This window comes from Anoplopoma fimbria, chromosome 18, assembly GCF_027596085.1.
Source record: "Anoplopoma fimbria isolate UVic2021 breed Golden Eagle Sablefish chromosome 18, Afim_UVic_2022, whole genome shotgun sequence".
Lineage (NCBI taxonomy): Eukaryota > Metazoa > Chordata > Actinopteri > Perciformes > Anoplopomatidae > Anoplopoma > Anoplopoma fimbria.
Genome location: NC_072466.1, coordinates 9723208 through 9738121, shown reverse-complemented (window position 1 = coordinate 9738121; position 14914 = coordinate 9723208). Strand labels below are relative to the sequence as shown.

The 14914-nt window shown below is 38.2% G+C and overlaps 1 protein-coding gene across 1 annotated transcript in view; it reads right to left on the bottom strand.

Moving 5' to 3' along the window:
- fig4a (FIG4 phosphoinositide 5-phosphatase a) overlaps nt 1-14914 on the bottom strand; it is a 44853-nt gene that overhangs the window by 4067 nt on the left and 25872 nt on the right. Inside the window, 8 exon segments of the mRNA XM_054618495.1 lie at nt 925-999; nt 2781-2866; nt 8417-8553; nt 8556-8614; nt 10090-10173; nt 10727-10874; nt 11432-11490; nt 12882-13020. Of these exon segments, the coding sequence (XP_054474470.1) occupies nt 925-999; nt 2781-2866; nt 8417-8553; nt 8556-8614; nt 10090-10173; nt 10727-10874; nt 11432-11490; nt 12882-13020 (787 nt within the window).

Below are 14914 nucleotides of genomic sequence, written 5' to 3'. Positions count from 1 at the left end.
TTTTTAAGACCACTGCGCTTAGTGACTGGTAAACCTATCTTTCCGCAGAGCATATTAATAATATTAATACTTCCTTTCTTTTATTTTTACATGCCAAACTATTCTTGGCTGCTGGAGCCTCATACTCAGCATATGGGCATTAGAGTGGTAGAAGAATTAAAGGAGGGGGCAAAGCGTCTGGCCATCTATTCTCTATTCTATTCTCTCTGATAAAACACTGTAGCCTGGAGCCCCTGAAAGCAGACGTGTCCAGTATCTGTGAGAAGGTGAAAAGGGCAAGAGCCAAAAGAGAATACACATTGAGAGGGATCATGACGAGACATTTTGCCATTGAGTTTGTCTCTGCAAACATGTGAGTGAGAGTCGTAGCTAGACAAACAAGACAAAGAGGGGAATTGCTAATGCGTCTGTACAGCTACACGTTGGCCATCCCACGTGTGGTTGAATTTCGAATCAGGCTGAGGAAAAAACACTCGCTGGGTCACAGCCACAGCCAGCAGGAAGGCAAATGGGGGTTGGTAGACTGACCGGGAAATAGCAGGGATGTCAAGAAGAAAAGAAAGAGTGTTTGGTTATAAGAGTTGAAGATTAAACAGCGTAAAGCTAGAAGCTTCCTTAGAGACCACTTAGTGCGAGCAACTGTGTTCCCCTGTACCAACGTCCTCTGGATGTCGGTTACATATTCCACAGTGGATCTGGATCTCCGTCCCCCTAAGGACTCAGCCTCTCCTCTTTCCAGGTTACATTGTGGCGAGGAGGCTAAATAAATAAAATGACTTAACTTGACTACTGGAGTACATATTGCAACCTATTGCTTAATATCACACGTGTGTGAGGATTATTGTGTTTGGGTACATATGGGTTTATTTCTCATTTTTTTGTCACTGTGTGTGTTTGGGTTAATTTGTCACATGTTTTACTCACAAGCAGATGATGTTTGCCACGTTTATGTGTTCGGTTCTTTCCACCCTGTGCTGGCTCTCGCCCAGATGTGCAAACCTGCAGGGAAAAAATGAATAATGAAAAAGACAAATATTCCTGCAAAATGACAAAAGTCTAGAGTATATTTCGATTTCTGCCTTGGATACTTTGTTGCAGGTCACACAGGTTCTTTTTCTAGGGCACACTCACTCTCTCTCCCCTATTTCTACACTGTCATCTGTCAAATTATGGCAAAATTGCCAATAAAAATAATGTAAAAAGGTTATTAGGTTCCTATGACCTAGTTTTTCTAATACAAATACTCTGAGATGAGCGTAACATGTCTGTGGAGATCTCCAAAATTGTCATCAAATCTCAAATTTCGCTTTAGGTTATTTTTCTCGCAAAGACACAATAACATGCAGCCGTTGAGAGTTCCCCTCTGGCTCTTGCTTATGATTATTTAATATTAATACACTGATTAGCAGAGCTTTGGCTGCTGCTAACATCCCACCTTCAATAATGAATGTAGTTTAATTCTCATTATGTGCCACTACAGTAGGAGGATATGAACAACATTATTCACAACAATTCTATATATTTTTTTTAGATTAATTCCCTTGCTTCAATCACGCCTGAAAACTGTGTATGCCATCCACCAATTACTTTTTGTACACTGAGAAAATAACCTGTGATAAGTGGTCATAAGTTGCTTCTTTTTAAGGGGTCAAGTTTGTTTAAAACATGTGGTCCACAGAGTAAATTACACCATTTAGATATGTCACGCTGTATGGAACTCATTAATGTATAAGTTCATGTATTTGCTGAAATATTATGTGTTCTTGTAAATCTTCAAATGGTAATTATTGCTTTAAAGACAAGACCATACACTACACTGAAAAAATACACTGGCCCAGTTATCCTCAGTGGGTTTAGGATGGCAGAGTGCGTAAAAAAAAAAAAGCTATTAAAGCTCCAGCAAATGCATTACATTGTATCAAACGTGCAGTTCTCATCCAAAGAACAGATAGTTGTGTTCATTTTCAGAGCCTGATGACGGCTATTCACAGTATCTCATCAACATGGTTGGGAGCAAGCAGGGAGAAAGGACAAAATGAAATAGAAAGGACGGACAGAAAAATAAATTCGGGGTGAAGGGAGGGGAAAGGTGGACAAAAATCAGTGAGGTCAGAAGTGTGATGCACACAGCGGGGCAGAGTTGACAATGTCCCTTTTGCAAAATGACATATATCACCCTGAGGGGGCTGCTGACACTTACTGCTTGTTCTTCCCATCTCTGTCTTGGGAACTGGGTGCATTGTCCATACCAATAATAAAGAAAGCATTTTCCTCAGGACCAGTTGAATGGACAGATGCAGTCAGAAAACAAGGCTGCAGTGTGTTTCAACGTGGCACCAAAAAAAACATGCTAGAAATACAATATACTGAGAGCTGAAGGCCAAACAAACAAACAAACAAAATCTAGCTTGAGTTGGTAGGTATGAGACCCAATAAAAAAATATGCAATGTTTGTGTGGTTGTGCTTGTGTGTGTGTCTAGCTAGCAGCGAATGATCATCAAAACATGAGAAAAACATCTCAATATGATGCAGTTCAGTTCAACACCACTGGAAACTGCCACCTCAATATAATATATATTTTGGTAAACAAATACCTGTCTGACAGCGTCAATAAAAACTGAACATCATTATATTTGTGATTGAGAATAAATGGCTGAGCTGTTGCATTGGATTTTATTAGATTTTAAAGTAAAGATTGTTTAAGTCCTATACACCATGGCCAGTGTGCATTAGAAGAGTGCATGTATGCATGTGTGTGCGCCAGCTTTGTGGTTATTACCTTTCATAAATGAGCAGGTCTTTCTCAGCAGGAAACTTAGCCAGATTGAGTCCATAGGGCTCCTTAACTGACTGCTGCTGGATCTCCTGAGGCGAGGTGAGAAGGTTAAGGTTTAGAAGCTACAGTACATGCGTACATACATGACCGAGACAGAAAAACACAAAAAGCATTGAACAGAAGTTTTAACGCAACTTTGAAAAGAGATATGCGTCAGCGAGTAAAGCTGCTTGCTAACAGCCAGCTCCTTCAAACAGCAAATCAAGTAGCTGCAACTCAAAGTAATTTAAGCAACTATGATCGTAATTTGATTGTTCGTGTCTGATGAGGTGGTTTCATGTTCAGAGACAGTGCCCTCCTGGGGGTCTTGCACACAGTGTACAGAGTTTATAGAGACATATTAATCGTAACAAACATGAGATTGGTTTTCTAAAAAGGTCAGACCGGTTCAAGCGTCTAAAAGGCTATATGTGAGACGGTTGTTTAATCAGAACTCTTTCAGTCCAAAATAAGGGAAGTTTGAAAAAACAATAACAAAAAAATAATTAAAATGGTAGCAAAATATAGATGGAAGAAAATGAAAGCGTAACCAAGGGCCATTGATCATGAGAGTATGCTCTGGTAAAATACACACATTTTATGAACAAAAAATGTAATTAAACAATGAGATGTGGTTTAATCACCTAAAACTATGACAAAATGAAATAAAACTATGGCCAATAATAATTCATCATTACACAATGCTATGAAAACAGAAAGTATAAAGAAAAACAATAAATATTCCCAGGTGTATTTCCTCATTAGGACATGATATTATTTATGTTACGATTTTCATTTTCTTAGGAAACAAGTAATCAAGCTACATTAATCCCAATAAATGAAAAATGCGTAATGTACTGCTGTGATCTATTAAGCATTTCTGTTAAGCACAAGGCTGATGATCAAATAACAGCCCATTGCAACAGCTACAAAACATAAAAATACATCACAACAACAGCAGAGTAAGGCGGATTGCATTTGTATTAAGTAAGAACAATACGGTGAGGCTACAGTGGACACGTGCTGACCAGAACCAGACAATAGGAGAGGCGAGAGAAAGCAGTATGGTCTGAGTAATCGGAGTTTCACATGCTGGTGGTTCGGCGGAGATTTCATGTAAACAGCATGAATCCATCTTGCCTTGTGGAGCGGTGTGAGATTGCGGGGATGGTGTTATATTGTGGTTGTGAGTGTTTTCTTGGCAGACATTGGACCATTTCATAACAAATGAGCATGATCTGACTACTGCAGAGTAACCCATGTGAAATAGGACGTTCTATGTTATGGTTATGTCATTTTTACATTGGGAAACTGATACAATATACTAAGATATGATCATTTGATAAACCATTTATAGATCCAAAACCTAATGAGAATGTTTTTGGCTAATCCAGGGAATTTACCCTTTTAGGTAGCACTTTACTACCTAAATAGTGGGATAATAGTTTGATATTAAGAGGTAATAATTAAGTATTACCATGTCATATTAGCCTGAAAGTTATGTAAAAAGGTTATAAGGGGCCAAAACAAGGGGTAATAATTGGGAAACCCAATTATTGATAGCAATGAGGCAAAACTATTTAGTAACAGTATAGTAATATGTTACCATATTTAACAATATGAGTAACCTGCAATAAAATGGTTATGTGAATGCAATAATTTGATTAAAAATGGTAATATGTCAACATTGATCGGGCTAAAACCTTATAATAATGAGATATTATAGGTTGATGTTTACATTCTAATATGGTCTACTATCAGCATATCGTCAAATCACATGGAAATCTTGGAAGTCAAACTAGTTGGTTACCATATTATAATGCTGAAATTCCTCCTCCCTTATGTTACAAACATTCCCTTCTGTTTCAAGGTAATAATGTATAATGTTGTGACTTGTTACGTGGAAACACGTGGTAAAAGGGAACTAAGTGGTGATGGGATTTTTACATTTAAAGTGCAACCCAATTTTCAAGGATCAATTTACAAGGATGACGATGATATTCTTTTGTATACTTGGTCACATGACTGATTAATCGACTTTATATAAGGAAACTGGAAATGGCCTCAGTCAGATACGACCCTGATGAAGGCAAGAAATGCTAAAAACATATAGAGCAAACTTCTGGGTGTCTTCTGGGGAAAGAGTTGTGCGATTTGCTCTAATTGTGAAAACTAAATCAAATAAATTCCTGAAAAATCAAGGTACTTGTACTGGTCAAATCAGGTATTTTTGACCATAGGCCTGTGAGATTTAACAGATAAATTATGATATTGTGAGAAACTTATAAATCCTGAAGGTGTAATTTACCTGCTTTCTATAAGAACTGAGAGAAGCTTGTTATGTAACAGCAGCATATATAAAGCAGTCAGCTGTGCCATTGTTCTCTTACACTGCAATATGCTTAACATACTGTAATGCTTTCAATTTTCACAATTTATTGATCCAAGGTGCATAGTGGGGGGAACGAATGAGGGTGTTCGAGGACCATCCAAGAAACAGCAGCTGTGAACACACACACAAACACACACACACACACACACACACACACACACACACACACACACACACACACACACACAACACACACACACACACACACACAAACAAACACAAACACACAAACAAACACACACAAACAAACACAAACACACAAACTGCCCCCGCACACACACACTGTAGCTCGCAAAAACACAGAGTACGTTAGACACACACACCTCCTGCAGCTTTTACACATTCATATGGCGTGTGAGAGCACAAACGAGTAGGTAAACACATACTTGCTTATATCTACACCCACACCCACACACACACACTGCAAATATATTCATGCTCATGCAGGCACACGTATGCCCATATTGAGGGGAATATGAAATGAGCATGTGTAATTACATGGCAAGTGTAGTAATGATCTGATGTTTAAATATTTCAACAGTTTTGTTTTGTGCTTGCACCCAACCAATCCATTCTCGGTGACGGGCTTGGAGGCAGCAACACGAGACGCATGAGAACACACACACACAGCACACACACACACACACACACACACACACACACACACACACACACACACACACACACACACACACACACACACGCACACACACACACACACACACACACACACACACACACACGCACACACGCGCACACGCACACAGCTAGCTGCCCAGACCAAAATATTCATGATGAGCTCCCGGCTCAAGGACCCGAGACGAATAGCAGAGAATACCTATAAAAAATACACCATAAAATGTATGCATACTGCTGCAGTAGGCTTTCCCCACTGCAGCTCAAAACGGGTCCAATTTAATTCGTTTTGGTTCAGATTCTATGTGGACAGTTTTGATATATTTTTTTCTTGATGCATGTTGAAAAAGAGCAAATTTGCAAATCATCTTCAAATTCCATCTAGTGGTCAATGACTTCTCACATAAAGACAACCTTTTTGATACATTACTTTGAGAAATACAGACATATTTTCTACAAAACACAAAACTTGCTTGTTAGTTGTTTTTGTGCATCTTTGTGTCTGTCCATGGCTAATCTAACATTCTGCTGCAGCAATGTGTACAAAAAAAACTTCCGTACTTTGCTCTGCAAGGAGTCATATGTTAAAATATGTAAAAACAATAATAAAGAGATATTCAAATAGACTGATGCAGAAAACTTTAAGGCTGCAATCGATCAAACAACTATGTTCAATGTGGAAGATGTCGCTTGTAGTGACAAACACAGACAAACTCTGCAGTTCACCGCATCTCTACAAAGTCTTTAGCTCATTATTTTGGTAAGCTGTTTTCTGCAGCTATTTAGCTGCTAAATAGACAGATTTTTCCTTTAGGAGTTGGTGGAGACCAAAACAGAGCTTAAAGGAGAGTGAATAATGGACCTTCATTCGCTAGTTGGACAGAAACATCTCATTTTGCTCCGTGTCTGCCTAATGTTCAAATAGGAAACTTGCTGACATGACAACTGTTTCTTACATGTTTGCCAGTTAAACATAATGAGGCGTCTTTTCACTGTACTCGCTAAATTTTGTAAGCTATTTCAAGCACAAAGTTTTGTCACAGCTAATCTTGGTGTTAAAGGATTTGATACCAACATCTCAATGAATGTAGTAGAAAGGAAATAAATCATAACTGGAACTGAACAAAATAACAGATGACATCAAGAAAGCAGATCATTTAGTGACCATTAACAAAAGAACACTGTGGACAGGATCCAATAACAACAAGAAAACATTTGCTTAACAACTGACCTCTTTTCAGATGTGTCCAGACATAACCATGGATATTGTCAAAGCAGACTTAGACCTTCACAACACATCTCTCTTCACAAGAGCAGATTAAATGAGACATCACAAAGTGAAGACACCTGCAGGTGGCCACATATCACCTGATGTCCTAAAAGCAGGCAAAATCCCAAGACACAAGTCCTACATACACTTCTTAATGATACCTGGGCCTCAGAGGAGGAAGCCATAGAAGAACTAACCGTTCTGCTATATTTCCCATGAAAGTAACAAGAGAAAAACAAGAACCAGAAAGGAGTGGTGTTCCTATCAAATCCCAGTAATATCTCGATCTTGTTGGACATAATAATGATTATGCTACATGAAAAGCTGCAGAGATAGCAGGCTGGTTTAAGCAAGAATGCTTCCTGTTAAGACTATGCTTCAGATATGCAAGGACAAAAATATCTAATGATTGAAAACTCCAAATTAAAGCACAGATCTCAGCAAACTTGCATTTCCATATCACCACAAAACGTATAAAATAATATATTTTTGAAAACGATTGAATATTTCAGCCTTTATATTTCTCTTAAGAGCACAGAGAACCCCATGCTGAAGGAAAAAATCCCAAGGATAATAAAGTTTGCTTTTGTTTCTCTAGATTTTGATTGAAATGTCACTCAATAAAAGCTAGTCAGAGTCAGAACCACCAGTTGGCAACATAAGGATTCAGAGATCCATTTTTGGCCAGCTTTCCAACAGATGTTTCGTACCTTTCATTAGTTTTAAAGGTAGCATGGATCAAGTTATACTGGTATGTGTACAGTACTACATGTGAAGAGGGTTGTGTCTATTATGCAAAGAGAAGGAGAAAAAAACGAGGAATAATAACTTAAGTCCCACACCTAACATAAACCCACGCCATTTAGACCCTCGGCTCTGAAACCCCCGACACTGAGGCTGATTAAGTTTATGTCTACTTTAGACTGACGCAAACAGAAACACAGAGCGTAATTCGATGTTGACTCAGGGGGAAGTGGGAGGAGAAGAATACAATTAGGGTCTCATACTTAAATTGGTATGCAAAATGCTGCTGACTTCCTAAAATACAGCAGGTGGCATAAACTGCTATTACATTTCCCTGAGGTCCTTAGAGGAGAAGTCATATCCTTGAATCATAAGACTTTGTTTCCTTCAAATTAAACAATTTAGATTTAAATTTAGATTTAGTTTTACTTGCAATTTCACACTGAAGTGTTTTAAATCTAATCTAACTGTAAAACCCTGTGGTAAATGTGCTTCCTTGATGTGAACATGTTAATCTCTCTTCAGACATTGGTCATTAGATGCTTTGTGTTTTCATACTTCCTGGGTCCGAGTGCTCTCGCCAGATTCTGTTAGTAGTTTTATCGGGGTCGAGCGTTGGGACACGGATCCGTCGTCGTCGCGGTCCTCTTCCGAGTCGTCCTCTGATGTGCTGCTGATAGCCTCTTCACTCGGGGAGGAGGGGCGCTGGCTGCAGTCTTCCTCTGGAGCAGCGTCTCCTCCTTACTGCTCTTGTTGCTGCAAATATCCACAAACAGCCACAACAATTAACATATGCAGGAACACCCACAATGAGAGAGTTGGTAATTTACTGTCACATATAGTAGCAAAGAATATTTGCTACTTTATGTTATGGGGTCATGTATCAGGCAGACAAGCAGCAGGACCAGAGTGTTTTAAGAGATTAAATGCCCATCACATTGCAATGGCATGACACACTTGCACAGCAAACTTGTACCTGGAACCAAAAAAAAGAGGTCAGACCAATCATCCTTCTACTTCTCGAACGAGTCCAAACTCCTTCCTTTCCCATTGGCCAGTTTTGAAAGTACAGCCAGAAGGTGCCTTGTTTTCCCTGCAATTTAGTTTTAATGGGCAGTTCTGGATAGTGCCCACTTCAGTGACATAAGAAAATTGATGTGAAAGCCGTCTTCTAATCTGACGGTGATACAGTTGCTATATCGGCCAGGTTAATACACATTGTTGGCCCATAAAGATTGTTTTTTGTTGTGCTACGGAAAGATATGAGTCATGGTTTAAAAATATTATGACTACGGATTCAACTTCCATACTGCGAGCCTATTGCAGTTGGTTGTTTATACATGCCACCCAGTCCTAAAGTGAAGTATTTGGGTAGAGACTTTAGATGAAGTGACAAGGGAAAGAAATTAAACCTTCCTTCTGGTTGAACTGAATATTGACTTGTTATCTACAAATGTCCATTAAGTTGGTTTCTATGGCGGATGTTTGCATCTTACCCAGGTTGTGACTCAACCTGCAAGAATTTCTATAACCATAGATGGTGTTAATATTGATCAAGATTATTTTCACTAACATACATGAGCTGTGTTCACAGGGATTATCAGTGTCAGTGGGATGCAGGGACCATAAATCGACTGCTTTAACAAGGCTATTTAAAGAGTCATTCCACTTATTTTCTGATCTCTATATTTGGTTTTTGCTTTTCTTGATTAAGCGATACAGTGTGATTTTAAATTGCTGTATATTTTCTGTTATTGTGTTGGTGTGGACCCAAATAGATTGAGTGACCACTTATTGGAAGCTAACAGGGATCCAAATAAAGAACAAGCATTTCTAGAAAACATTGAAGCAGTCCAGAACATTAGAGTGGTCAGGTGTAGTGTAGTCGTGTTCACGCTGTACTGCAATAACGTGGAGACAAATATGCGTCATCAGCACATGATGTTTTCTAATCAAGGAGCTATTTTGTCATAGTATGTTATGTGTGTGCAGGAGTGATTATTTAAAATAAATATATGCACATACACAGTTCATCACGGGGTGAATTCAACACTGTGTGTTCTAAACAAAGACAGGAAAAAGGACAGGGCCTTGTTTTTGGTAACCTGAGAACACAGTGTCAAATGAAGCCATGTGTATGAGGACACAGTGACATGGGATTTATTACATAAAGAAAACACCAACCAAAACATCACAAATCTGGACATGTACATAACCTGAGATACACTCACCCCAGCACAGATTTTCCTGTTTCCTCTGGCTTGCGAACTGTGAATGGGCTTGGATCCACTCCTACCGTTTTTGGCATAAATTCCCTTTATGAGCACAAATTAGAAGGGGAACACATTAGCCGACAACCTGCAGTAACTTCACAATAACAGTGAATAAATGTTTGGTACACTATTAATCAAAGTTGTTACCCATAAACCAAATCTGGGACGACTTGCCAATGTCAACAAACATTTCACCAATGTTTAAAGATGATAAATTAGAAATTCAGAGCTATGGAAAGCAGCACACAACTATTTCCTATGTAAAGATATGGTGAAGTAATGGCGTCCTGAGGAGAGAATGGAGTCACTCACTGTTAGCACTGTTGCCGTTGTTTGCACTTTTCGCGCTCTTAGCACTGTTAGCTTCTAGCCAGAGGCTCAGCTTTCGACATTTTGAGAGCTGAGTTGAGGCAATCCCTTAATCATAGATATGGTCCGAAATTTGGAATTTAGAATATTTAAGCAATAACTGAAAAACTGTAGTTGCTGTAAATATGTCTCTGCTTTTAGATTACAACCCAGTTCATTTTGGGGTCTTTTATGTCTCAACAAAATCTTTGATTGTGTAAAAGGTTCTGTATGTGTGTGTATTCACCGTGCAGAGTTGGTCATGGCGATGCAGAATGTGTCATCAAAGGAGGTAAGCTCATAAGGTTTAAAGAATTCTGTGTAGGTGTCAATACTCTCCTCAAAGCGGTTCACTCTCCTCACTTTGATCTTCTTCATGTTGTCCTCACAGGGGACTGCAAAAACATTTAAAGGCATTAATCCAAATATCATCTGGAGATATTTTGTTATATATTTATGTCCAATGAAAACACCAATACTAACAATGTCACCTACTAATAAGTACCTGCTGGATAGCTAAAGCCTGATATAGCTCATTCTTCTGTGACTTAGAAATCTGTACAAAAACTATTAAAAACACCAATGAGTCACAATGTTGCAGTGGGTTTTTTCCATTATGATGATCTCCAATACACAGTTCTTTAACCATAAATGCTCCCTAGTTCACCCAATCTGCAGACAATTTAAAAGTCCCCAGCAAGTAAACTATTTGCACCCCTTTGCTAAAAACTACAGTGCCCACCTTTTTGAGGAAAAATGTCCTTTAAAAATGCTGGCAATTGTAAATTCACACAAACATAAGAGAATTCCTATGGCTGGCTGAGGATTTATCTCTATCGTAAACGTTAATGAGAATGAACAACTTTAATACTTTAATTTAAATGGATCAAGGCATTAATCTGTTACACATTATGGATATGGTAGACATTATTGCATATATCATAAGAGATACCTTCATCATAGGCCACAGGAAGGTAGGACAATATTCCAGCTGTCCACCACAGTGTGTAACTGTAGACAGACAAGATAAACAAATTTGTAAAACTTCCTGTAGGGCTGGGAAATATATTGATATTATATGGATATCATGATATGAGCCTAGCTATGGTCTTAGATTTGAGATATCAGTGTTGTCTTTTCCTAGTTTTTACCAATGAGTAAAAGCACAGATGATGATTTAGTGTGTGATCTGCTACTTAGGTGAGTTTGAGAGAAAAAGGGCAGTGTGTGGGTGCTGAATTGATTTTGGTTCCAGCCATTCAAATTTCTTGGTATAATGGCTGAACTACCTTGGCCCATTGTGGCATTGTAAACTAGTGTCCTGAAGCAGAATACTGGGTCTAGTTTTATGTAAGTATGAAGACAATGGAGAAAAAACAGCTTGCAAAGTAGTACATACATAAATGACAAGGACGAAACTACTGTAGACCGATGTGATGAAATACTTAAAGTCACTATTGAATAACTGAATAAAATAATAATACTGAATAACGTGTAAGGGCACACCAAATGACAAGTTAATAATGAGCACCTCAAAGGGGACTAAAGCATTAGCTTGGACAGAAAACGGCTACAAAAACAGGCAAAAAAACTATATACAGTATGACATACATAAATATGACATAAGTATCCTGTACATTGGCACTGTATACAAATGCTACTTTTAAATAAGTGCATATAATAATACGCTAGATAAATCAAATTTTGTTAATCCCATTGTCGATAACCAGTAAATGGCTAATACAAGGTCAGTGGCAACTGAGGGGCAATTATTTCAAAGTTGAAATTAATTTGAAATGCTCTCTCCATACAAAAACAATGGCACAGAGAGCACAGAGTGGTTTAACCGCCAATCATGTGTGGGTGGCTTAACGGTAAAAGGGTTTATAATGTGATCTTACATTGACCCTGAGAGTTCAATGCACTGCATTCTAGGAAAAAAATATTGAAAAACAACATATCGGGCTGTGGCTGCAAGCCATGAAGAAACCTTGATAGTGTCACGCACGCTTACACCTTAAGGTCTTTAATCCAGATAAAGAGGAAGTTTGATAGCAACTGAATGGAATGACTGCAAAGCAATCAGATATAAAAATCTTGCCCATGTGAACAGAAGCACTACTCAGGGCAAACTTGTTAAACCTGGGCTTTATAAAAAATGTATTTCAGTGCTTATCTTTTGTGAGTGATTTCCGACTGAAGTATATAATTGAACTCAAACATACACAAACTTTAAAGCTACTACCAGGAAATGGTAATGAAACAGTCTTAATTGAATACTGATGCCTCTATATGACCTACAACAAGCAAACGAATCCATCAGCAAGGAGTTGCTGTTTTTAAATATTTTCATACACATTTGCTGTGTGTAACCGCACAGTACAGCAAGTTTGAGTGTTTACCTGCGTCTGTCTTGGGGGAGGGCCATAGTGTTCTTCTGATGCAGGTAGAAGTCAGTGGGCAGCTCCCACAGATGTGGCTTGGACTCTGATGGCTGGTAGACTTGGAGAAACAAGTTGATGGCATCCTGTCTGTCAGCATCTAACAAAAAAAAAACATTGAAATCATTATATTTAGTAAGTATTTAAGCAAGAGTTTATAAGACTAAAATGAGATGAGGAAATTAATTTGATCAAATAAGTATATTAAATAATGATTCTTTTATAAATAATGTGTATATATGTTCTTGATTTATGTCTTTTTGTGAGGTCACTGTGACCTTGACTTTTGACCATCAAAATCTTATCAGTTCATCCTTGAGTCCACATCGACATTTCTGCCAAATTCTTTGTAATTTCCTAAAGGCGGAACCGAGGTATCACGAGATCAAGACGGACATGAGGTCACAGCGACCTTGACCTTTGACCACCAAAATCGAATCAGTTGATTCTAATCAGGTTTTTCATTACCGCGGTTTTGAAACTTTAATCGCAGAGTTTTCCTCTTAATATTAAACCTCTACCTTTGCTTTGAAACTATGTTTTTCATTCTCCCTACAGTGGACCTAATACAGCGACATATATGAATAATCTTATACTGTATTGTATATTATAATTTTAGATTTTTCAAAACCATCAAAAGTTTAATGTTGGCAGAAGCTGAACTCACTCAAGCACGTGTCCTCTTCACATGAACAGGAAACTTACCAGTTAAAAACTCTCTGAACCACCACACGACAACATGCTTTGCAATGGGAGCGTGCTAAAATAATCCCTATAAATGTTTGTGTGTGAACCATTGGGCACGTGTTTTGCCTGTTGCCCAATCAGTTTTAATCCCTCCCCCAACTTTGAAGCCGCGTGCATGCTGTTACAATACTTGCATTCGATAATTAGAAACTAAATTGGCTTCTATTAAAGCCTGCCATTCTCTTTTTCAATTCTCAGCCTGAGATGCATACAACACATCACTGGGTAAGAGTTATTGAGGAGTTGTGAACATAATGTACATGTGATACAGAAGAAATTGACAAAAAGCCATGTCTCACAAGATGTATTAATGAAGAGCTCATAGTAAAAATATGTCAGGTCTGTTCAATTTCAGCACACTTACCCCCCTTTGAGTGGTCTTATCAAAACACTCAAATTTGCTCCTTTAATTTAAGGCTACAAAGCACATTGCAGTGTGTACTGTATGCTTGTATGTACAAAATGTTCTGAGTCAGAGAGAAGCTGTCAGTGTGCCTGGCAGAGATGTCAAAGCACACGTCATCTACTGCGTACTGAGGGATGATTGGTGTAAATGATCTGATAAGTATCAGAAAAATGCATCTCCAAATAGCTCCAAGAGGTTTTGAAGTCTCCTTCAAACTTGATGTGAAAAGGCATTAATGATTACTGTGTTGAAATAGCCAATAAGTAAGCTATGGCTTAGTAGAGGACCTGGCCAATGAACAACCAATGGGTCATACACTGAGTGCATGTACATGTCTAGGGATGCAACAGAGTACTTTTCAGATGTGGTTTAATTAAGTTGAGGTGGACAACACCTCGAATTATAATTCCAATCAGATACAATCAGTCAAGAATTAGAAATACAGATACTGTTACGGTTTAGTAATAAAAGCAGCTATGTACTATCATGTTCCATGAGTAAAATGCATCATTCTTTTACATCTAAATACATTTTCATTTCCGCTAGGTGATTAATTACTTAATCAGTTGGTGTAAAAAATATAACAATACACTCGACTATTGCAAGGTTATGTTCTGTGATACTGTATCCATCCTTAAAAACACTGTATTGGCTTTTAAATAATAGTTAACATGCAAAGATTTGTGGCACACAGTGGCTAAGATTGCACAAAGGTTGGGGGAAAGAAGTTGGATGATTAAGGGACTGTGATAAATACAAATGCCAATCCCATTGTTCTGTTTTGGTTAAAAAAAAAAGTAAACTTATACTATGATAGTTTTCCTAAATAAGACAAATTTTG